Source organism: Solanum verrucosum, unplaced genomic scaffold, assembly GCF_900185275.1.
Source record: "Solanum verrucosum unplaced genomic scaffold, falcon-dt-bn FXZP01000101.1, whole genome shotgun sequence".
NCBI lineage: Eukaryota > Viridiplantae > Streptophyta > Magnoliopsida > Solanales > Solanaceae > Solanum > Solanum verrucosum.
In genome coordinates this window covers 1,477,166-1,504,340 of record NW_026020111.1, presented here as the reverse complement: position 1 = coordinate 1,504,340, position 27,175 = coordinate 1,477,166, and the positions used below count along the sequence as shown (strand labels likewise).

Genomic DNA, 27,175 nt, shown 5'->3' with positions numbered 1-27,175 from the left:
TAACTGTTTAACTCAAGTCTTACACATTTAACAAAAGAAATGGAAAAGACTACTCAAAACACTACTATTTATGAAGCCTCTAATGACAATGATGGAAGTCGGGACAAGACCCATGACATCCTAACAAAACTAAAAGTAAAGAAGGAATCCTTCGGAAGTAAAGAGAATCACCAAAGCAACTCTGGAACTACATGTTATATCAACGGTGCATCTGCTGATGACCCTGAATTATTGTATCTGCATCATAAAAGATGCAAGGTAAATGGAGTCAATACATGGAATGTACGAGCATGCAAGGGGAACTATAAAGCACAGACATAAGCTTGAACTAATAATACTGAAGAACGTACTCACCTCATCTCAACTCAAGGATACTCAAACTCAGAAGTACTTAACTCAGTTCAAAATAAAAGCAACAATAAATATGCATTATAAAGAAAGATTTAAAATAGTAGATAGTAAATCAATGTACTTAAAAATACAATAATAACTCTTTTACTCTTATTTGGGAGATTCTCTAACCGACAACCATCATTATGAGCTATATGATGATACAACGTCTCGCCTATGCTGCCAGAACTGTCCTATACCTTGCCAAAGTATAAGACATCCTCAACTAAGTGTATCCACTAAGCTATGCTTAAAAACAATAAGAAATCATATAAAAAGTATGACCCTTTCTACCCACTTTGGCATACATGGTTTATGGGGACTTTGAGTTGTCTGAAATCGTCCCCATATCGATGCTCAATACTACTCCCAATAATATAACTCATGGTCATATGTTTAAAAACATTTCCTCGTCCTCAAACTTTGAGATTATTACTAAAAAGGTTCTCTTTAAAGAGATTATACTCAAAAACTCCTCATGAACTCATTTGGAAATCAATGTTTCCTTTTATTTTAAATGTAAAAACATTTACTCTTGGAAATACTTAGTTCCCATATATTCATTTTGAAAAATGAAATTCAACTGTCCTCATCCTCATACTCAAGTACTCAAGTCTTAGAACAAGTTTAAAAGTTTTGCAAAAAGAATTCTCAATTGACTCAAAGAACTTCCTCGAACTTTACTCTTAACTCTATCTTAAATTTGAATTATGAATTCAAGAGTTAAGTACTCAAGTCTTAAAACAAGTTTAAAAGTTTTGCAAAAAGAATTCTCAATTGACTCAAAGAACTTCCTCGAACTTTACTCTTAACTCTATCTTAAATTTGAATTATGAATTCAAGAGTTATGACTTGTATATGCATGATCTCTCAAGGATTAATGAAGATTTTAAGTATGTATATCAAGTAGAAAGCATAGGTACGATTTGAGGGAACGCACACGAAAATAAGGACGGAAGGGTAGGGGACCTGGCGACCCTGGCGCACTCAGTGGCGCAAGACGCCAACCCCTAAGCTTCAGAAAATGGTTTGGGGCGCACTGAGAGGCACGATGCCCCACCCCTATACCCAGGTTTTGATGAATTTTCTTGCTTCAATTTCATCTCCAACTCCCCTAGAATCGAACGGTTTCCCTCAAACTCTTTTAGATTCTTAGACCCAACATAATTACAACGAAATCCACTCTAAATTACTCAAGAACAATACTCAACCACAAGATCCTCATCGCAAGAACTCAACGAAACCTCATATCAAAGAAATACCCACAAACTTCAAGAGACTCAGCAAGAACTCATCAAGAACTCAATATACCCAATCTTATGGATGAAATTCGTAAAAGAAACTCATGATTGGCATGTGTGTGATTGAACCATCACTATGAAAACTTAAATACCTCGTTAAGATCAAATCATTGGCAAAATCTCTCGACGATTTGCAAGAAAACCTTGAACGCTCGAATATTCTCCTTTCTTCCTCCTCTTGAAATTTTCTCTAAAACCCTAAGCGTATTTTAGAATTGTAAAAACTGATGTAATTCAGTTTAGACCACTGAAATATTACTAAAAATGTTTAAAGCTAATGGGGTAAGGAAAAGACCAAAATACCCCTCTTTAATTCGGATGAACTTTCCTTAATCGAACAGGCTGAACTCAAATGGGCATATCTCCCTCATCCGGACTTGGAATTTAGAAAACTCAGTGGCGTTGGAAAGAGGACTCAGAGACCTTTCATTTGATACCTTATGGGCCACCTAACTCATCATGTACCGAAAGTTATGGTCATTTGAAGTTGACCCAAAACTCTAATTAGCTCTTTCCAATTTAGTTCTTTCTAAAAATAGCTCTTTCTAAGATCGAGGTGTTACAATATCTTCCCCTAGGGAAAATTCATCCTCGAATGAGATTAATCTAAGTAGATCTAAGGGTGGCAACATCTAACACCCAGGTCAAACACCAACATGCAATTTAACACAACATACCATATCAACTTAAAGAGTGTTTTACAAAGAGTCATTACCTTGGTCTGGAATTTCTCCGGAAGAGAAGAGATGTGGGTATCTCTTCTTCATATCCTCCTCAGCCTCCCAAGTAGCTTCTTCAACAAACTGATTCCTCCACGGGACCTTGAAAGATGCAGCCTCCTTGGTTCTCAACTTGCGAACCTGACGATCAGCTATTTCAACGGGTATCTCCTCATAAGATAGGTTGTCCTTAATACCAATATTTCCAATAGGTATGATAAGTGAAGAATCACCTATATACTTCTTCAACATTGAAATGTGAAACACCGGATGGACTGCTGCTAACTCTAATGGTAGCTCCAACTCATAGGCTACATTACCAATCCTCTTGGATATCTAGTAAGGACCAATATACCGGGGACTAAGCTTCTCCTTCTTATCACATCTCATAACACCCGAGTGACACCTTCAAGTAAACTCAATCATCCACCTCAAACTCCAAGCCTCTTCTCCTAACGTCGATATAGGATGACAACTTTGCGCTTTTTTCAACCTTTCTTGAATGATCTTCATTTCTCCATAGCTTGATGAACCAAGTCGGTCCTATAACCCAGCTTCACCAACCTCAAACCAACCAATAGGAGATCTGCATCTTCTCTCATAGAGAGCCTCATAAAGAGCCATCTGGATTCTAGAGTGATAACTTTTGTTGTAAGCAAACTCAATGAGAGGTAAGTGATCATCCCAATTATCCTTGAAATTGATAACACAAACCCTCAACATATCTTCTAGAGCCTCAATATAATACTTAATAATAATTCTAAGATTATGTCGGGATAAAAAATTTATACGGTCATTTAATCCTAGATATCTCACCTTGTCTTGTGTACCAAAATAAATTGATAGAAAGAGTTTTATACTTGGATTATGAAAAGTGTATATATGGGCTAATTGTGTAACGCTGGGGGTATATATGAGTTATTTTTATAATAAGGGGTATATCAGTTATAAATCGTAAAGTTTAGGGTACATCAAAGACCATGTTCATATGCAGGACGTTTTAGATTTAAATATAATGTCTTCCAGGTATTGCCAAATGTTTGTGAATTCTATTGCATTCAATTAGTAAAGGTCCCCTGTTTTCAGCTCTCCGCTTCTGAGTTCCACAAGATGCCAGGCTCTCATTCTTCCCATCAAATTTGTAAGCTTTTACTTCTTTTAATTGACTAAGTTGAGGCTTGCTTCCATGAGAAGTAGAATGAATCGAATTCTTCATATACATTAATCGATCGATGAAACATATAATCATTTTGATTGTTGATGATATGTTGAGTATCCTAGGATGAAGAAAGCTTTCTCAAAGAATGACAATTCGCTACATGACTAGCAGATAATGAAAGATCACGCTGAGTCAGGACCAGTTCTCTTAAAGAGTTTGAAGCCCGGAATTTAAAAATAGGGAAGAGGTATGATGAAAGATATGTAAAAAAATTATATTATATGGGTGTGTTTGGTATGAAGGAAAATGTTTTTCAATTTTCTCATGTTTGGTTGGGTAAAATGGTTTGGAAAATGTTTTCCAAATCAATTCATTTACCTCAAATTTAAGGAAAATAACTTCCCTTCAAAAATTAAAAAAAAAAACATTTTCCAAAACTCTCCTCCAACTTCATATTACAATTTTTTTGATGAAAAAATAATTTAAAGTTTATTTTTAAAAAAATATTTTCAACTTCATTTTTTTAAGTTTTACCCCACCCCTACCCCCGCCAGCCCCCTAAATCCCCTCCCACCCACCCCCCCAAGAAAAATTAAATAAACTATAGTCTGTTTTTTAAAAAAAAATTAATTTTTTAAATTTTTTCACCCCACCCCTACCCTCGACCCCCATCAGTCTCCTACCAGCCCCCCACCCCCACCAAAAATTAATAATTTAAGTTTGTTTTAAAAAATATTTTCAATTTTGATATTTTATTTGTTTACCCCCACCCTCACCCCAGCCCCCCTCCCAAAAAAAAAAAAAATTTAAAGTTTGTTTTTAAAAAATATTTTCAATTTTTATTTTTCACCCCACCACCACCAGCCCCCACTTCCCCCCCCCCCCCTCTTAAAAAAAATTTAAAGTTTGTTTCTAAAAAATATTTCGAATTTTCAATTTTTATTTTTCATCCCACCCCGCCTGCATCCCTCCCCCCCCCCCCAAAAGAAAATAATTTAAAGTTTGTTTTAAAAAAACATTTTCAATTTTCAATTTTTATTTTTTTACCCCACCCCATGCAATGCACCCCCCACCCCCCACCCCCATTGACCCCCACCCCCCAAAAATAAAAAAAATTAAAGTTAGCTTTTAAAAAATATTTCCAATTTAAAATTTTTATTTTGCGCCCCACACCAAGCCTACCCCTCACCCCCCCCCCAATCACCCCCTACCATCCCCAACCCCCCCCCCCAAAAAAAAATTAATTTTGTTTTTAAAAAAATATTTTCAATTTAGATATTACTATTTCTTATCATTTTTTAAAATTTGTAACTCTTGTTTATGTATGTGGTCTAAACGAAATGTGTGCATTTCATCAAAACTAAAATAAATAAAATGAGAGTACAAATAATTTGCTCAAAATTATTTTAATTAAATGTTACATAAAGTTACCTAGAAAACTTTTCGTTTTCCATATTGCGTCACATTTTTATTAAATGCCATATATAAGTCATAAATATAAATTACTCCAAAAATAATTCAAAGACTTTACATTTACATCATGAAAAGAAGTTAATACACAATACGTAACTATGCTTTTGCACATAAATATCTTTGTTTATTGCATTACACTAAATGCACAACTTAAAATTGCAAGTGATAATTGAAATAATTGATACAATTTTTTTTGGGAAAAAATAGATTTAAACATACCTAATCAAATATAATAACCTTAATATCCTATAATAAAAATTGATGATTATCTTTTTAGATTGAGTTTTCTTTATTACAGAGAAAATATGATTCTATCCATTAATGTAGATGTTTTTAATAATTATGTTAGAGATTTTAACTAGTTAGCTAATTTATCCATTTTGTTACTTACCGGTAGGGGTGTGCTTCGGTTGGTTTTGTTCGAATTTATGTATTATCGATGCGGTTTATCGATTTTTGATTTTTAAATACACTAAGCCAATAAGATATCTTTATCAGTTTTTGGTTTATCGATTTTGGTCCTTTACGGTTCGGTTTTCAGTTTAACCAATAAGAAAATGCTTATAAAACAAACATGACTTCAACAACAACTTGATGCAACAAGACAATAATGTAACTTACAAATGCTTATAAAATAGAAACAATAATAACTAACATGAAAAGAACTATACAAGTATAACACAGAGAAATTAATTGAATAGGGTTTTTACTTTATGTTTTGACGTTTTGTATAATGTGAAGTTGTGAACTCAAAGTCACTGTGAAGTGTGAATTGAAGACTAAACGACAAAGTCATTAACTAGTAAGGTATTGATAGGAAAAATGCACAAGTAGCCCCTTCAGTTATACGCGAAATCCCAGCGACACACCTTAAGTATACATGAGTCCTATTACCCCCCTGAATTATTTTTAAGTGTAATAAACACACCCTTAACACAACCTAAAACCTATATAGCCAGTACTCACATGATGGGAGCTGTTTTACACTGGCCTCCAAGTCATCATTATGTCAGCGCCACGTCAATAAATGATCAGATCTATAAAAAAAAATATAAAATTCAATGTCATTTGATTCCTTCTTCATTATTATCAACACCAACTCCATAACCACGAAACCCACTAAGATTTGACTTAATTTTTCCAATCAATATCAATCGCATACAAACATTACCTATTTTTGAGTATACATTTGAAAAACACTAAATACACAAATGATTAACTAGCACACATAATAAATATTCTGAAATTATAATTCATTAACTTAAAAGACAAAATAAATCAAAACATGAGTTTGCCACAATAAAACAACCAAATCAAAATAAAAATAAATTATGTCTTTTTTCAGAAGGGTAATTTGAACATGTCTTCCTATTGTGTTCCTCCCGACGACATGTACTACACGTAATCTTAGACCTCTTGAATCTCACATCAACAAACCATTTACAAGTTGCGGTATCCCTATAGTTCTTTTTGAACCAGGCGACAATAATTTCTGCTCCGACACTTTTTGAATTGCATATTTTTCTGTTTCATCATAAATTATTGTGTCAATATATATCATACAAAAGTACAAATAACATTTATACATATGTTATATCAATATACAAATTTCATACCATTTTTATTCTTACAAAACTCATACAAAAGTAAAATTACATATGTTATTTTAAAACAATTTCATATGTTATTACAGAATACAAAAGTAAAAACACATATGTTATATCAGTATACAAATTTCATACAATTCTTATTCACACATTTCTTACCTATTTCATGCCAAACCTTATCAATTATTCATACCAGAATCATGCCACTAGAATACCAAAATAATTCCAACTTAGAAATATTAATTGTCATTTCTTTAATAAACAGTATACCAAATTCATTACATTATTATTCGCAAAATTCATTACAATATATTGCCCAAAAAAAATCCAATCAAACCAAAAATCGTACCAAAAAATTATCGATTGTCATACATGCTTGGTAGTATAAGTATACAAATTCCAAAGAAAAAATTATCTATTTTTTTAACCAAAAATATACCAAAAAAAAAATTGCGTCAGACAAATAATGAACAAATTCAATGTTCATACCAAAATATAACATTATACATTTTTTTTAAAATGTCCTAATTCAAATTATTATACACAACGAAAAATCCATAATCAGTATACAAATTTATGCACATTTTTCATACCTATTTCATGCCAAAATTATACATATTTCATGACATAAATCGTCACTTTTTCACAGCAGAATCATGCCACTATAATACCAAAATAATACCACTTTTAACTATTAATTGTCATTTATTAGACAAATAGTATACGAAATTCATTCAAATATAATTATAAAATCGTACCAACATGGTATAACCAATATACCAAATTCAAATAAATTTTATGAAATTTTTTAACCAAAAACATACAAAAAAATGAATGTTCAAACAAAAATCTATACCAATTTCAAACAAATTTTAAGTAATTTCAAAAGTGAATATTCATACCAAAAACGCCATAATTAAACCTATTATTCACAAACAAAATCTGAATATTTTTTTTTCAAAATCACTGTTCATAATTTTTTTGAACGTTTGGTTTGTATTACAATACAAATAAAAAATCGCAAAGAACACTAACCTGAAAGATCCCATCTACCACCATGTTTTATTAATACTAATAAGAAGTCGTCCAGAAAATAAAGATTATTGAATAAAAACGAATATGAATTAGATGAGAGTGACAAGATTTCTGGGGAAAAATCGAAGAGAGAGAAACGTGGAAGAAAATGGATGAAATCAGAATTTTTAATTAATTTTAACAAATTAGAGTGAAATAAGGAAATTAAATATTCTTAATTAGTTTGAATTTCCTTAATTTATGCTAATTAGTAATTATCTTCAATCAATTCAAATTTAATTAACACACTTATTTCCATTTTTTTACCTTTTTTTTTCAGAAATGAATTTTTTTATTTTTTTCAAAACAATTTTTTACAATTATTTTTAAAAAGCTTTTTTTTTAAGAAACTGTTACAACCTAAAAAAATTTATTGTTACAACTTGAAAGTTTAATTCTATTGCTATAACTTGAAAATATTAGTCTAATATATGTCATTTATGAAATTTTCAAATTGATATTTTATTAACAAATGATACTAGGTTAGTTATCATTTGTAAAAAAACAAATGATGAATAAATCAAATAAGTTTAATTTCCATCTCTCTAAAATAGAAAAGAAATTCATGGATTCTATTAAATTTATATTGTTAAAAGAATGTTGACGATTTTTAAGTTCTTTTATTCAATTGCATCTTACCTTATTTTTTAGAAAAAAAAGTATATTTCTATCTCATATTCAAGTTTAATATAATTCACCATTTTAAAAGAGTTTATTTAAGTTATAAGTACATGAAAAAAGAGTTACATTAAAATAAAATGAATAATAGATATAGGAAGAATTAAAAATAAAATAAAAATTTGTCTAATAAATTTAAACAAAGACAAATTAGAAAGAAGAAATAACAAAAGAGAAAAAAAAAAGAAAAATGAGAAGTAAATCCAAGTCCAAAAGACATCATTAAGGTTTTCACGAGATTGATCTTGACCTGCCATTCAAAATTAACTACCTTTTCCTGTTTCCATTTCTTGGCTACAGTCACTTTTTCATAATATCACAATCGATCAAACTTGAAATGCATTAAACAATGGTTTTCATCTTTCCTTCGGTGAAACACAACTGTTGCACCTAAAGATTTTAACAGCTAATATTCGAAATATAGAATATAATATCTATGAGCAGTAACAATACAAATCCACGTCCAACATATTATCTTACGTCCATTTGTGGCTGTGCCACCACTTCTGCTAATATTACACATAGAATTGAGTAGGGCTGAATGTTAGTGCATTAGCCCTCCTAACAGACATAACTCCATTTCTGTCCGTGCTCAAAATATCTTCCAAGGATGCACGAGTGTCCCGAAAAAAGCCCTTAGAAAGAAGCTTCCTATATGGTTGTGACTTGTGGTCGTTGTTGCTAAGCTATCAGCTTGTTTGTTCTGTTCTCAGTAGATATGGATCACCTTTGGAATACTCAGCCTCCGGAAGAGGCACCTGCAATCATCCAAAATTGAAGAATTGTGCAAGTTAGTGTTATAAAGTGACTTAACTACTTCATGGGCATCAATATTAACTTGCAGGGGCTGTAAATTATGCATAAAAGTTTTAGTCAATCCATGTAAGGGAGCAAGTAATTCAGCTTAGAAAACATTTTTGTAATTAAAATCAAAGAAGTAAATCCTAAAATCCATCGTCCGCTCCTATCCCTAAATACTCCCGTCCCTACAAAATTCATGTTATTGTCCACCCTTGCATCTGTATTGAGCATGTAAATAGTTTCCTGGGATGGTTCCTATGTCACAGACGGGAACCCGCAAGCATCCAATATTCACATGGTAGATATTTAACAGCACAGTAATTAATGATCAGTGGTTTTTGTTCAAAAATGAACTGGTTACTTTGTGTCCAAATGAACCATAGATAGAATGGTATGAAAACTCTGTAGGGAACATATTCAAGGAAATTGTAAGGGCAGAGATTGATAAGTTTATGCAGCCATTGAGAGCTCATACTAGATTTGTGTCGTATGTAAGAAACTAAGAGTAGGCAGCAGGTAACAAAGTAAAGTTTCACTTGAAACGACATAAGACGAGGCTTTTCATCTCACTTGGTGATACATAACCATTGTACCTAGTTCTGAGTTCAACTTACATACAATTTATCACTCTACTAAGGAACAAGATAAAAGTTTATATTATCAACAAAAGATTTTGTGAAATGCTCTCCCCTCTCTCTAAAAATCTGAACTCTCAACATTATTATAACGGCAACTTACTGCCGCTATGGCAGCTGAGCCACCGGTAGCTCATCTCCTACCACCGGACAAAGTCCATGAGGGACTCACAGTACAAACAATATCAATCCAATAACAAACTCCCTCAAGTCCAGTTTACACCATTGAGAAATTGGGTATCAACAATGAGAGTGGGAGGTCGATTTCGAATGAACAATGGTGTAAAATTCAAGAGATTATTATGCAAGTGAATGCTGGTTCCATTCGGATTGTTTCAACAAATGGAGAAAAATCAAACTTAAATGTAATCAAAGATTCAAATCTCACAAATGGGGGAAACTCCAATTCTAGGAATGGTGACCGGGAGAAAACAACAAATAATTATTTGGGGAGGAGTAATCCAAATCAAAGTGACAAGGAGAACTCTGATCCGAAATAGAATGTTAGGTTACATAGAGGGGATGATGAAGTAACAATGTGCAAAAATACTTCCCAACTGGTGAATGTGGCTGGCAACGATGATATTCAAACTATGAGGAAACTCCGGAGCACGAAAATCAAAGTCAAGCTCAACACCAAACCAAACTTATAGGGACAATCAATGTCTCAGATTCAGAGATTGAGGAAGAAAATAACTTGAAGGCCTCATCAGAGGATCACACTGGTAAGCTTACTAATGCTCAATCTTCTAACAATATGTCTACTAAGGATAAGCATATTGCTGGTCCTAGTAAAGCCCTGCATAACCATAGGAGTGAACCTGGTAGGAAGGAAGATAAGGGAAAAGACAAGGTCGTAGAGAAAACCAATCATGAACCTTATGTCCCTAACAACAACACCCTCCAAGTATCCAACAACTTCAAGCCTAACAATAACCCTTCAAAAAAGGTAGACACAAAAAGCACTAATGACAATCATTAGCCAGCACACAAAGGTCCCATACAACCTAAACCAAAAGCTATTGTGAATCCTGCACCACCTCATCCTAATATTCCTCATTCCATGGCTACCAAACTAAGAGCCCAGGAAGCCCAAAAAATCATTCCCATAACAATCAACCCCCCCGCCCCCCAAAAAAAAAAAAAAAAAAATACTACCAAACAAGGATACCCTGCAGTTGTGTTTAAAAGAGAAGACTTTATGGTTAAGTTGGCTGAAAGATGCGAATATGCGGTAAGTTCATCATACCATGCCTGAGATAGAAACCATCAGGAAACAATTTATTGAGCAAACTGAATTGTAAGGAGGAGTGAAGTTAACTCATTACAATCCTAAACATCTACTGATCTTGACAATGAGTATGATCATGCTACTGTGTTATCCAAGGCTAAAATGTATGTTGAAGGTCAGCTAATGAGATTTTTAGTATGGACTCCTACCTTCAACCCTGAAGAGAAACTCATTTGGCACCTATTTGGGTGATCCTGGGTGAAGAAACATCTATTTATTGATCTTGACAATTACTCATTGGTAAGGCACTTTTTCTAGACTTAGCTACTCATAAAAGACTAGATGTAGTGTCGCCAAAGTTAAAGTTCAAGTGGATCTTACAAAGGAAAAACCTCAACTTGTTTGGATAGGATATGATAAAGATGAGAATGGTGAAGGAAAATGGTTATTCATTCAATATGAGGGGGTACCTGGCTACTGTAATTTTTGCAAACATCATGGACATGATTATAATGCTTGTGAGGTCAAAGGGAGGGATGAAGAGGCTAAAAGAATAAAAGATCAAGAAGAAAAGAGGAAAAACAAAAACAGTGAGGATGTCAGGCTAACAAGAGCATCAAGGAACAATCCCTTGAACAGAGAGAACATAACAAGAAGATGGATGAACAGACCCAACTCAAGAGCAATGGCAAACTCAAAAAAAGGAAAGGATGGAAAAACAACCAACAAAATCAATAAACACAGAAGACACAACAAGCTCAACAATACAACAGAGATCAAGACAACAAGAAGAAGGTTTATAGAGCTAGATCACCAGCATATTCCACAACACCAACAGGCAGGTATGACTATTGAACTCAGAGAGCTCAAAATCCAAATTGTAATGTTCTATGAACCAAACAGGTACAAAAAAGAATGACAACAGAAAGGATAATAGTGAGAGTTTTCAAGGAAAAGCTGATGATAGACAAAACCAACAAAATGCAGGTATTGACTCAATGCTCCATTTCATCAATTACTTATCTGATTTGTCTGATAAAGAAGTTATGGGAGGTATGGATGGAGGGATTCAGGAGGAAACTACTAATCTGCAGGAAGGGGTGTCCAGAGGGAGGAAATTGTCTCATGCTATGCATGAGACTTTGATTGACCCTAGAGCTCCTACTACCTCTAAGAATGCTGATCCAGTCTCAGTTACAAGAACAAACTGATGATATCATTGGTATTGAAAAGGCTACTAAAGATGATATGCTTGATACTGTAGAGAGAGAGGAAGATATAGAGGGTACACCTTCTGAAGATCCCACTATATCTACCAGTGTAAATGCCCCTAAGCAGTCAAGTATGCAACAAAGATCAACCTACCAACCAACTCAAAATGATGGTTCAAAACAGCAGAGACAGAAAAAAGTCCCCAAATGCTCAACAATAAATCTACCCTGGCTCTCAGTAAGAAAAATATAGATTCTATAAAGAAGAAACAAGCAATGGAAGAAAAAAGAAATGTTGAAATGCATCAGAATGTGGACTATGAGTTGGTTAAGGAGCAAGTAGGTAGCCATGCAGTTCCCCTCCAAACCAAAGATGATCCCTGTGAATTGTGATAGTAATACAACTGAGGACAATAATGATGATTATAGGGTGGTCAATTATGAAGAAGAGTATGATCCTGATCAATTGGAAGAACATGAAGATGATGATGAAACTAGTGCTCATCTACTGAAAGCCTTTGGATCCACCATGAATTCTGACTGTCAGGATGAAACAACAAGTAACTCAGAAGGCAGGTTTATCACCTAGAGGTCAAAAGGAGAAGAAAAAGAAAAATATACAAAATATTATCAGCAATTCTGCTAATACAATTACTGGCTCTAAGGTCTGTGGGGGCTTTAAGCGCAAAGCGCAAATAAAGCGTGGACTTTAATAAAAAAGGCGCAAAGGGAGAAAAGAATACAAATATATATGTTTAGTCCAAGACTAATAATTATAAACATAAATGACAAATATATGACCAAAGAAATTGAAAAAAAATTATGATAAAGTGAAATATCAATTATTTAGTTTCACTTCTTCATAAGAGGCTCATTGGCAAGGAAATGTTTGCCTTAGAACCTTGATGACAACATGAAGAGCACATAAAGCGAGGCGAAGCGCTCAACACGTTTTGAGCCTCGCTTCAGGGCTTAAGCGCACTTAAAGCGCGCCTTTGATAACACTGGCTGGAATGCTAGGAGTATTAGAACTCAAGGTGCTTTGGATAGACTCCAAAAACTCGAGGATTACTACAATCTCTCTATGATTGCAATTCTTGAACCCAAAACCAATAAACATCAGCTCAACTATTATAAAATCAGCTTAGGATGGACAATGCTACTCCCAATTCCAACAGTAAGATCTGGTTATTTTGGAACCAAGATGTTGACTGTAAAATTTTGGATCAAGATGAACAGCAGGTTACTTGTGAAGCTAAGCATGTAGCTTGGCAGACTTCTTACCTCCTCACTTTGTCTATGCTAAATATAAAGATCATATGAGAAGAGACCTTGGGACAAGATGCTTCAATTTTCTAGATCGGACAAACCTTGGTTCACTATAGGAGATTTCAATGTGATCAATGATATTGATGAGAAGATGAGAGGACTACCTTACAACATGAATAAAAATTTTGAATTCATTAGTGTTATTGAAGCCTGTGGACTAACTGACTTGGGATTCCATGGACAAAAATTCACTTGGTGTAATCACAAAGATGGTGAAGCTAGAATTTGGAAGAGACTGGACAGAGCTATAGTCAATGATAAATGGATAGAGGTGATGCCTATGTCTAATATCACTCACTTACCCTCAACTGGTTCTGACCACTGTCCCCTGCTTCCGGAAAGTGTTGACATAAATACCAATACTAGCAAATACTTCAAATTCCTATATTTTTGGGTGGACAATCCAAAGTTTCTGGATATTGTGAAAGCTTGCTGGGAAAGACCAGATGAAGGTAACCTATGAGAATTTTTCAGCTAAGATTGAAAAGAGTGGCCAATACTCTTAGCAACTGGTCTAGACAGGAATATGGAGATATTTTTAACAGTGTTAAGGAGTATGAGGGGAAGGTTAAAAGTGCTGAAGCAGATATCATCAATGACAACAATGAGGAATATAGAACCAAGTTCAATCAGATTAATGCTCAATGCATCAGATACTTAAAAATTGAGCAATCCACTCTTCAAACAAAAAACTCAGCTGCAGTGGTTTAAAGATGGAGATGCAAACACCAAGTATTTACATGCTATTATCAGAGGCAGGAGAAGTAAGTTGTTTATCCACAAAATCAGTGATGAGAATATTGCAAGGGCTGCATGTTGTCATTTTGAGAAAACCTTTACAGGGGAAGATAAGCTGATCAATGAGGAAGTCCTTAGATGCATTCCTAGCATGATCACTGAGTATCAAAACCAAAAACTCCAGGCCATGCCAACAAAAGAGGAACTGAAACAGGCTATCTGGTCAATGAGTGCTAATTCTGCAGCTGTTCCTGATGGAATGAGTGGCATGTTTTTCCATTCCAGCTGGGATATCATAAGTGATGATCTCTTTAACATGATACAACTATTTTTTTGTGGCCACAGTATTCCTAAATTTATTTCGCATGCTTGCCTAGTGTTACTTCCAAAAGTGAATCATCCTAATAAGTTTTCTAAATTCAGACCTATCTTCCACAGTAATTTTACCGACAAGGTTATTTTTTTGATAACCGAAAAATCCGTCTGATCTGCACTTTAGACCAATTACAGCCTTCTAAACTCGGTGGATAATGGGCCCCCCCCTCTACCCTTCTACACTTAAATACCAGGCTTCGCTTTGCATGATGTGGGGCTTGAACCTGCAACCTAAGCCACAAATCCTCCACCTTTTGTCACTTGAGCTAGACCTTGGGGGCACCAACAAGGTTATCTCCAAGCTGCTATATCTCAGATTAGCCCCCATCCTGCCTCGTTTTATTTCTGAGAACTAGTCTGGATTTGTTCAAGGAAGTAGTATTTATGAAAATATTATGCTAGCTTAGGAGCTTATTCACAATATAAATAAACCCAAGACAGGAGACAATGTGGTCATAAAACTTGACATGGCCAAAGCTTATGACATGGTTTCTTGGTCCTATACATGTTTAGTTATGAGAAGAATGGGTTTTGGAGAAATGATCATTGACATGATTTGGAGACTTATGTCAAACAATTGGTACTCTATCATTATCAATGGTTCTAGACATGGTTTTTTCCTTTCTACAAGAGGTCTCAAGCAAGGTGATCCTCTGTCTCAGCTCTCTTTATCATTGGTGCAGAGGTCCTCACTAGGATGCTAAACAATCTTCATCAACACTATCTCTATAAGGGCTTTCATATGGAAAGAAATGGTCCTCAAGTAAATCATTTGAGCTTTGCAGATGATATAATAATCTTCACATCAACTAGCAAATATTCTTTGAAGCTTATTATGCTATGCAGATGTATGAAACAACTTCTGGACAGCTTATCAACAAGGAGAAGAATCAGCTACTTATTCCAGAAAAACTACCTCCTGATATCATTGAAAGAACTAAAGCTATTACTGGTTTTAGTCACACTTTTGGGCCTATCACATATTTGGGTTGTCCTACGACTACTACCCTCAAACAGATCAGGTGGAGCTGACTACTTTTGGGGGTGGGAGAAGGACAAAAGAAAATACCATTAGGCATCCTGGGGAACTCTAAGTTTTCCTTGTGAAGAAGGTGGAATTGGTATGAAGAATCTTGGCGATATGTGTTTATCTCTGCATTATAAACAATGGTGGAATTTCAGATCCAAAAAGTCCCTTTGGGGTAACTTCCTCAAAGCCAAATATTGTCAAAGAGCTAATCTTGTCATTAAAAAATGGAACTCTGGACAATCTCTCATATGGAAGAATATGATCATTAACAGGATGGAAGTTGAACCTCACATTCAATGGGCTATTAACTCTGGAAGTTGTAGTTTTTGGTGGGATGACTGGCTGGGGGTAGGATCTCTAGCAAATCACAGTGATTACCTTCCCAGTCTAAATAATGTCACAGTTTCCAGCTACCTTGTTAATGGAGAGTGGAATGAGGATAAAATAAGACAGTGTGCACCTCAACAACTCATTCATAAAATCCTCCATACTAATGTTAGAGTGCAACAGGACATCCCAGATCAAGCCATCTAGAAACCTACTACCAGTGGGAGTTTCACTTGTGCTTCAGCATGGGAGCATGTGAGGAAGAAAAGGAAGAAGAATTTAACTGACTCCCTAATTTGGCATAAAGCTATTCCTTTCAAGGTCTCCTTTTTATTCTGGAGAGCACTCAGACTCAAGCTCCCAACAAATGACAAAATTAGTGCCTTTGGACACTCTACTGCAAATTGTTCAGGTTGTTACATTCCAGGAAGATGTTGATCATATTTTCATTTCTGGAAAATTTGTTAAGCCATTTGCTAGCAGGCTGGGGGTACAACATAGCAGAACCCCTATGAGGAGGATGCTGATGAATTGGTGGATTACTAAACCTAACAATGAAATTCACAAGCTCATAATGAAAGCCACCCCCATTTTCATTTGCTGGAACCTTTGGAAGAATAGGTGTGCTAGTAAATATGGTGGGAAACAATCAAGTACAACTAGAGTCAAATTCTTTATCTCCAAGGAGCTTCACATGCTTATTATCACTACTTATCCATCCATCAAATGGCCTAACAACTCGAATGAGTTCATTTCTCTGGTGGAGAACTGCCAACATGATATAAAGGTCACTCAAGTAAACTGGTGGAAACCTCATCAGTCCATAGTTAAATTAAATACTGATGGTAGTGCTATGGAGAATCCAGGTAGGATTGGAGCTGGGGGCATACTGAGAAATCATAAAGGCAAACTGATTTATGCCTACCTTTAGGTGTGGGTTCAAACAATCAAGCAGAAGTTATAGCTGCAGCCTTTGGGATGAATTGGTGTATTCAACATGGGTATAGTAGGATCATTTTGGAAGTAGATTATGAACTTTTAGTGAAATGGCGCAAGCAAGAAAGTATCCCCTCCTTGGAGCATCTACAAAAATATCATGGAACTTCAAGACTTGATTAAAATGACTGATTTTTTTCAATGCAATCATGTCTTTAGAGAGGCCAATTTCCTTGTTGATACTCTTTCAAAGCAGTCATTTGAGGAAAAATACTCAACATTTTTACAATTATCATCATCTGCCTCAGAAGGAAAAAGTTGAAGAGGATCAAAAAACCACCCTAAAAGATGGCTGATCAGTATCCTGGGACAAGTTATCACTTGTTCATTTCCTTTTTTGTGCAACTTCTTCCCTTATTTGATCAGCTTCTAGGAAGAGGTTAGTTTTTGGTTAGGCTCTTTTCTCTACTGTAAGGGAAGAGTCTCCCTTATTTATGATTTCCTAGTTTATATGTATTGAAAGGAGTCCTCTCTTCTAGGTACATAGTTCTAGGCTTCTTTCAATAGATTTTAGGGTCAAGTTGATAAGCCTTATTAGGCTAGTCGACATATGATCTACCATAGGATTGGAGGTTAGGTTAATGTCCCCCTCCTTGTCTATTTTGTTTTGTTTTATTATATGCTAAAGCTTGGGGGTGTTGCTAAGCCCTTGACCCCCTTAAGGGTCATTAAAATTAAAAAAAACTAAGGTACAAGAGACGAACAAAATATAGTAGGAACCTTTTTGATAGAAATAAAAGAGATGACAAACATTTTAACCGTCATCCAAATACTGGTACATAACCTCCCACACTAGTCTCATGACCATAATTCATAACATCCAAATATTTCCTCAATTGCTTTTTCCATCAAACCAAGTTTGCAGATTCGAGTTACTGTTAAACTCAAAGAACTCTTGACCATTGGCAGACCAAATAAATAAAATGAAGAAAAGATATTAAGCTATTAGCACAAGGAAAACCACTGAAGTTAGATACTATACTAGACACAGACTCTTATTCAATGATTCCTTTTCCCTATTAACGGTATTTTAAAGAGCACTAGTAATGAAGATCCTACATCAAACCATAATCCCGGCAATGGCTATGCCTAGTTTTATTCGAGCATTCACCTGGCATGATTTTCATGTCACTCACACTAAGGATATGTCTCATTCCCTTAAAATGCAGCTTGAAAAGAGAGTCAATTTCCAACATTATTTAGTTTTTGAGTTTTGAAGACACCAAATTCTACAACCAAATAAATGTTCTAAAAAAGGTTGTTTCATAGAATATGCAAAAAGAAAAAGGACAAGAGAAGATCTCAACCAGACCTTGTGTGATGATGTCCCTTAAACATGCAATGTAGGAACAACAAACACAGTGTATTCTCACAAGTGGGGTCTAGGGAGAGAAGTATGTATGCAGACTTTACCCCTACCTTTGAGAAGGTAGAGGCTGTATCCAAAAGAACCTTAAACATGCAATGTATTTTTCTATATTTGACAATAGAAGAAGAATTGAACTGCACTTGCGAGACATGTATTAAGTAGAAACTTACAAATCATAAGTTACACAATTGTAATTCATCTGAGCACCTGCAACCTTCATTGTTGCTTAATCCTTGTTGGTTTTGTGAAAGCGGACAGACAAGGCTTTCAATGTAGATTTCATTTGACAAACGGGCACCAAAGTTAGTAACCTCTGCATATTTAATCGGATCATCGCATATCTTTTTGATAACAAATGGTGTATCCTCTTGATTCTGTATCATTCTAGGTGCTACATAAACAAGCAGAGTCTCACCTATATTTGACATGTAACATGATGGGTAAAGAAAATGCTTGTCAAGATCGTTGAGACACTTTATGGTATACATTTTTGTCCAGGACTCTTTAACCCCATACTCCTCCTTAACCCATATATTTACGCGAGTGAGGAGGACGTTCATACTAAGTACATAAAGGTTATTTCCCAACACTCCTAGCTTAAAACCAAAATCTTCTTCTCCAAAGCAAGGGGGCTTTATCTTTCCCCATTTCTCATCAGCCATATCCATAGAAACGATGCTCCAGGTCCCCCGAACTCTAAGTGACCAAATAAATTCTTCCATTCCTTCTCTTTGTCACTCTGAACGTAAAACATCTGCCCCAGATCGATATGGATACTCTCCAAGTAGATACGGTCCGTCGTATGCCTTACTTGCAACTTTGAATTCTATTTTTGTCTCAACTACTTACCAACAGGCATCAAGTCATGACTGTTGGAAAAAGGCAACGGAAGAGGAACTTTCGGCTTTAGAAGAAAATCATACATGGGATTTGATATCTAAATCGGCTGAAGCTTCTATTATTGGGAGCAAATGGATTTATTCTGTGAAAATGAAGTTTGATGGCACATTGGAGAGGTACAAAGCTCGTCTAGTAGCTCAAGTATATAAACAAGAATATGGTTTGGACTATGACAGTGTCTATGACAATTCTTTCTGGGATTGAAAATGTCACTGTCCTTTCCTTCTAGACTAGGCCAAAATGGTGAATTTTAAAGCTTTATTCTTAGTAAATTCAATGATTGAAATTTCTATAATGTCAATCATTCTAACTATTTTTGGTTTTGAATGGATTGTTGTCACCTTTATCACGTTTTGAATGAATTGTTTATTTTATTTTATTTTTTATGGTTAATAACTAAATAACCAAACCAAATCGATAACAACTGAATCGATAAATGTCTATTATATTTGGTTTGGTTTGGTTTTGATAATTTTAAAATCGATTAATCTGGTGTGATTTTGATTTTTACCAATAACCGATCCAAATCGACCCGTGAACACCTCTACCTGCAATTATTCAATATTTAATATTTCATATTTTACTGACGTTATTTGCATCCAAATGAAAGTGAGGTATAGTTGGATATGAGAATTAAAATAAATTCAATAGTTAGAATGGAGTTTTGGTATTTGTTCTACTTTAAATAAACAATACAAGATATGCTCTTCTCAAGGAATAATGACAGGTGGAATTGGAGATAAGATTGTTCGAGTATCTTGAAATATGTCCCCCTGTAAATTGAAAGGCATTTTGTCACGATCCAAAAGTCGAGGTTATGATGACAGACACTCCAACCAACCCCCCCTCCCCAAAAAAGTGTGTAAGCCAAAAACAACACACATACGAGACTCCAAAAGGGTGGTCAGGCCACAAACAATAGAAAAGAACAACAAAGAATATCCCAAAACCAGGTAGCATAAGTATAAAGAGCATCTAATACAACTTTAGAGTATGAAACACATCATAAGTCTCCGATAAGAAATTAAGACTAAAAATATCAGATGGAACTAATGGTGATCCAAAAACAGGATCGCACCACCACTCCGAAAAGATCTCCAAAGCTAGAAATGATCAGCCACCGTGAGGAGTACCCTAACCAGAATCTGCATAAAAAATGATTCAAAAGTAGTGGTGAGAACAACCCACAAGTACTCATTAGGCTTGGCCAACTGAGCAAAAGGAATTAATCAACTTATAAATTAACTAATGAGCGCTTCCACCTGGATACAAAAAAAGTCCCACTCCGGCATTAGTGCCGCCAATTTATAATGAACGGCGAGACTAAAGTGAACGCATAAGGTCACAACAATTCCCATAACACACACAAGTCAAGCAACTCAAATGATTAATGCAATGCAATGAGATGATGCAATTATGTGGGTGGTACGATGGAATCAAAGTTGTCGCACAACTTGTCATATACACCCTGTCGAGCTAAGGATTCCAGACAAGGACCCATGGGGGACTCGCAATTCATATACCAAATCACAATCTCAATATCTCATCAACTTGCCACCTTAGCGTGGTCAAGGATATAAAAAGGTGTCTCACTTTATTTCTCAAAAGGAATCTCCACATTTTTCTCAATTTCCCAAGAACATGATATGATGAATGAGGATGGATGCATCACAATACATATATAACATGGAGGCAATAATCAACTCAACATGTATCAATAATCTAAATTTCTCAAAACTCAGTTGAATCATGATATACACCCTCATATGAAAAAAAGTGGGAAAGAGTTCATTTGAAATAAGTGAATTCCATTTAGAAAGCATTTCATTTACTCAAAGCATTATAATGTTTCCAACTAAGTCCCTCACTAGGGCATTACAGGTCAAATAACATTACAAGCCTCTATCATATGCAACTCATGAGTCACATGTTGTCAAAGCAAATAGAACAACAATTAAGGCCTCAACATAGGTTAAGCAACACATCTATGCCCCCACACAGGCAACACAATATAATCAACCCCCACACGAGCAACACAATATAATCTCCAACTTATTAAAATCTCAAAATGAACCCTTAAGATTTATTTGAGACCCGATAAAAATAAATGAAAGATGCCACCCTACTAAACTCGACATTCTGGACTCAATGAAATCTTTGGAGTTTAAAAAAAAAAAGATCATTTAGACAAAAATACCCACTTGGACATTTCTTTAGACCTAAAGATCAACTTCTCGCCTAAACGGCCAACTCTCAACCTAAGGCCTCGAAAACCTTACCAACCACTCTACTAGCTCAAACTCGACGTTCTGGAAGCAATGAAACTAACGAAATTCCCATCTGATGCTCAGAACTCAAATGTTGACGGAACCAAATAATGTATTGTTAGCTCTATTAACTTTATGTTGTAATGATGACACTAATCCTAAATGATCTGTGCAGGAAAAAAAAAAGATACATCCAAAACCTGTGAAAACAAAGCATAAATCTAAACACGGAAGGAAGTCACACACTACCAGAATTAAGGAAGATTGATAAACGATTGTACCAGAATCGAGGATATTGACTTGCATAAAAATGAAATCAAGACGAGTCAGCAACCTACTAGAAGGAAAGCACACCCTATCATAATCAAGGAAGATTGATTTTCATCAAGGAAGAATGACTTTTCTAAAGATGGAAACAAGTTAGCACACGCTTATCCTAGTCACTGTTTCATCTTGTAAAAACATTGTATTTAATATAGTTAACTAGTGAAAAGAAAAGAAAAAGAGAGATGAGAAAACTATACGAGTAGAGGATGTTACCAACAAGTGAATTGTAATCTTTCATATCAAGGAGTTCACAATAGGCTATTTGTCTAATCAGAAACATTCAAGCTCTAAGGAAACCAAGGGGACTGGATTAGGCAACATATCGATGATTTGAACAAGTATAAAAATCTTTGTATCAATTGTGTCTTTTATCTCTTTACACCTTATATAATATGTTTTTTTATCTAATCGTCTAAACTATAGGGTAGTTACCTTGAAAAAAATCAACAAATGTATATATTTGTGTGCTGAAATAAACAATACTTATAAAAAGAGAACCACATTTGCACATACTGAAATGTCTTGCTCAGATACAAATATTCAAGTCAAAGTAACAGATCAACACAAACAAGATGATGAGAGGGCAGAGAAGTTACCAGTGCTATCCACACAACTTTCCTTTTTGAATGTATCTTGAATGCAGACTCCTTTCATAAGCTGATATGATTATCAAATTGGTCATTCAGGTAACTGTAAACCTCAAATGGAAAAAAGATAGCATTATAAGGAAAAAAAGTACAATTCATCAATTAGTTATACCTTTGCCTTGATTGATTCAATACGATGCAACAATTCTTTTCCACTTCTTTTTTGTGAGCCACGTAATATACAAATACCAACATTCAAAATCTTTTCGATGTCAGCACGAGAAGCAACAGATGTGCAGGTGTTTAAAAGCTTCAGAGCATGTGGAACCAAATCCAGCCTTGAATCACAGTATCGACATAAATACTGTGCATCCAAATTGATGTTTCCTCCAACTGTCCCAGCCATGTAAGCTCGTAGAGCACAGTCTAGATGGGAAACATGTCCACATATGTAGCCTTCTATTATTGCTTCACATCGAATGTAACTGTACCCATCATAGTCCGAACTGATAGTTTTGCAGCAAAGGATACAGCAACAGTCTCGGCAAAAACCAGGTTCACTGCAACAGATATCACAAAGCATGGCCGGAAAAGGATTTTCTACTGTTAAACTACTACAGATTTTGTTACCAGCCTTACAAGTAATGGCTCTTATAGGAGAATCAGACAGTAAATATTGCAATTTTGTCCCTGAAGATGTACTCCTCTCTTTCATATCTGAGTCAAAATCAATATCTAATTAAAAAGAAAACAAATTTGGCATTAGGTCAATAAAAAATGTGGTAAGTGTTTTTTTTTATTGATGCAAACAACCGAATAAATATCTACATGATATATACCAAAGAGCCTTGTCGAAGCTAACCTTTTGAGCTTGGCGACTGCTTCGAAGGAATCATCCAACTAAATGAGGCAAAAAATTGGTTTATATCCATGTCAGGATACTCATATTGGAGATACTTTTTAACTGAAATCTTACTACGAAAAACATTTTTCTTTCCACCTTTTGGAGCCTTAAAATGCTTCGGAAGATACAGATATCTATCTTTAAAGGCTCCTGAACTTGTAATTCGTTTCCCTGCCCGTCATTCCCACTTGTCACCAGTATTTGGCCAATCTACAGGAGCATATGGTAAGCCTCCGCCAGAGTCATACTCAGAAACTGGATAAAGTTGAAGCCCAATTTCATTGATTCTAGAAGCACTCCCATTATATACAACATGTGCACGACTCTCCCCAACCTCCTCCTTGGAAGACATTTAGCTGGAAATCTCTAACTCTGTTGATACCAATGGAAGTCTGAAACCGTAGAAAAATAAAGAAACGTCAAAAGTCCAGAGTAGAAAGCAAACCATTTTTGGCTATAAAATATTGGAGAAAAAAACAACTAAAGGAGAAAAGACAAAAGTTAGGCATATTCTCCAGGAAAACAAGATAGCTAATTTTCGACTTGAAGAAGTTATGCTTCAGATGAAGATAAATGTTAGACCTTTCAGCATGAGCTACAAAAACACTCTCCTCCCAAGGAAACATCAAAGCTGATCAGTAGAATGTTTGTGTATAATGCAACATGCTTGACATAAATACCTAAAGTTCAAAGCCACCTTTGGTGTGAAATTATTACTAAGATACTTAGAACAATAATTTTGAAGAACTTGGTAAGAAAAAACAAAATTTAAAGAATATTTTCAAAACTAGAAACTTAAAACCAGTAAAGAAAATAGAATCTGAAACAAATTAAAAATAATAAACAAAATATTTTCTCAAAAAAGAAAATTGAGCCCACTGAATGCACAATGTTTTCTTAAGGAAATTAGTCCCCTCAAGTACCCGAGGTCAATGGAATATATCCTCTCATAATAGAATAATCTTACTCACCGGTGTATCGATACTTAAAAGCATGGTGTCAGCAAACCACTCAACAAAAGTAAAGTACACTTAGAATACTATATTTAGTAGAAAAGAAAGAAGTTCATAATTTTGTTATTGAAAAATAAGAGGAACACCTCTATTTATAGACAATAGATGGTAGTGTGAATGGCTGCTTATTGTGCCTTATCAGAAATGTCACAACCCTTCAGAAAATTCACAACCTTACGGAAAAATCATAACTCTTCAAAAAAGTCACAATTCTTCAGAAAAGTCGCAACTCTTCAGAAAAGTCGAAACTCTTTATAGAAGTCACAACTATTCAATTTCATTCACATCTTTTAAAACCCAACAGTTACTCGTGGCATCAGATAAATTGTGGCCTTGAAGGGTTCTTTTTAGTAGATCCCACAATAGACCAGTCCTAATATGCTCTCAAATCCTTTCAGTAGGTACAAATTTAAGGTTCTCATGAGTTTAGAAAGCAGAATTAAAAAAATCTCCTTTCAGAAATGCACAAACAATCTCTGTCAAAAATTATACAACATATTTTTGGTTTCAACCCATTACTGTTATGTTTTGAATTTACTTCACCCCTAATTTTTTAGAAATGTTAGTTAGCAGTTAGCACTATTATTGAATTTACTTCCTCCCCCCCCCCCCCCCCCAAATTTTAGAAGAAAACAATCAACTTAGCCTATATATTTTACTAAACTTATTAAGTACTATTTATATAATACAGTTCCATTTAGAATAGGTAGTTAGCAGTTAGAACTATTATTAAGTGGTGGAACTAGGTATTGGCAATGTTGTTAATTTGATCTCCTTCATTAAAAAATTATATTGTGTAATTAAGGCAAACATAATATTCCTAGTTATGTGTAAATCGTTAAATCACATTTGACAGAAGGGAAGATACTAGTGTAGTGGCAAATGGGGTTCAAAATCTGTTTTAGATCATATATTTAAATCTTAGGTATATTTCTAGTATTTATCTCAAAATTTATATTTTGAATCTCCTTCCGCCACTACTATAATTTCACTGAGAGTCCTGTCTAAACCATCTGCCAACTCTAGATTAACTATTTATAATAGCAACCGATACATTCTGCTTCCATGTTACATTTTATCATACAAAGATATTAATGAACATTTGCACCTAACTCGACTCAAAAGTTATCCATTTCTCAAGACCATATATATAGACAATAACTTTCTTATACAAATTTTGCGGACTCTAAATATCAATTCTTCCACATTGCAAAAGCTAGCTATTACTGTGGGAGAGCCTCGACGGCTCCTCATTAGGTAGTATTCACTCTACTACAAGTAGGCAGCTTTTTCTGAGGTAGCCCTTTTCGAGTTAGGTGGTCAGCGTCTTCTTGGAACGGTGGACACGAAGGGGGATGGATATGACTCTCATATCATCGATACAATCAAGGAGAACATGAAATAACATAGAGTAAAAAAACACAATAAAAATGCTTCTGACACAAATGAGTATATCTACCTACTTTAAGAAAAAAAAATAGTATAAATCATTATCATATATAGTGAGGACGTGTATATCAATTAAATGAGAAGCTCTGATTGAATTTGGGTATATACCTGAGGAGATTAAGGACTTGAATAAACTCAATCTCCTGGTAATCCTAGACGAAGACGAAAAATTGAAAATTCAAAAGCAAAGGGAAAAGGGAAAGCAAAACCCTAAAACTTTGTGAAATGCAAAGGCTGTAATAAGTATATTTTTAGTATTTAAGAACTTTTATACTCTTCAGGTCTGAGTTGGTATACATCTGTCACATTCCTTAACGAGAAATAAATAAAAGAGTAATTTAACTGGGATAAGACATAAGCACCCCCCTAGACTATGACCGAAATCTCAGAGACACACCTTAACTAAACTAAGGTCCTATTACCTCCCCCCCCCCCCAACTCATTTTTTTTTTGTATTTTTGTACACCTTTTGTCTTACGTGGCACACTCTGTCACTCTACGCAATTGAGGCGCGTGGGAGATATTTGGATTCCATGTAAGCCAAAAAGGTGTACAAATTTACAAAAAAAAAAAGTGGGTTCAAGGGGGTAATAGGATCTTAGTTTAGTTAAGGTGTGTCTCTGGGATTTCGGTCATAGTTTGGGGGGAGGGGGGTACTTGTACCTTTTCCCTAATTTTACTATATCATTCTTTGAATATAATTAATTCAATATTTTGACAAATATATTGGGGAAATGAATGGTACTTCCTCTAGTCTATATTAAGTGAATTGTTGGGATATAAAACTCCTCTTAAAGAAAAATATTAAGGACAAATATTAAAGGCTATTCTTAATTATTATTATTCCTAAACTATTCTCCTAAAAATGTAAAGTAGTTAACAACATCATTAAAAGAAAGGATAAATATGAAGAAAAAAAATCCAATTAACAAATATCTTGAACTTTGAAAAATTCACTTATTTTGAACTATAAGAAAAAAAAACTTATGACAGTTAACTTAATATGGACTAGAGGGAACAAATCTTAATAGTTAAGTTGGTTGATACATGAACTTTTGTTCATCTTGTTGGTGAAGGTCCAATTTATCAAGAACTAATTGATAAATTATCTCTTGATTTTTAAATTCGACAAGTGAAAGTAGACATTTTTAAAAAATAAAGTTAAATGGTCAAAGTCACACTTCCATTATCAATTGTTCTTTTTTTCTACCTAAACTATAACCATATATGTATTAAAACACACAACATTTAATAGATGATTGTATGTAGTGTGCACTCTCTAATT

General features: G+C 34.6%; 2 protein-coding genes and 1 pseudogene across 2 annotated transcripts in view; all 3 read right to left on the bottom strand.

Moving 5' to 3' along the window:
• LOC125825438 (uncharacterized) overlaps positions 1-27,175 on the bottom strand; it is a 1,130,247-nt gene that overhangs the window by 962,886 nt on the left and 140,186 nt on the right. The window lies entirely within an intron of this gene.
• Positions 18,617-19,105, bottom strand: LOC125825464 (uncharacterized). The gene has a single exon (XM_049504798.1). It carries the CDS (start codon positions 19,103-19,105, stop codon positions 18,617-18,619), a length of 489 nt encoding a protein of 162 aa, XP_049360755.1.
• LOC125825463 (uncharacterized) lies at positions 22,496-23,780 on the bottom strand (annotated as a pseudogene).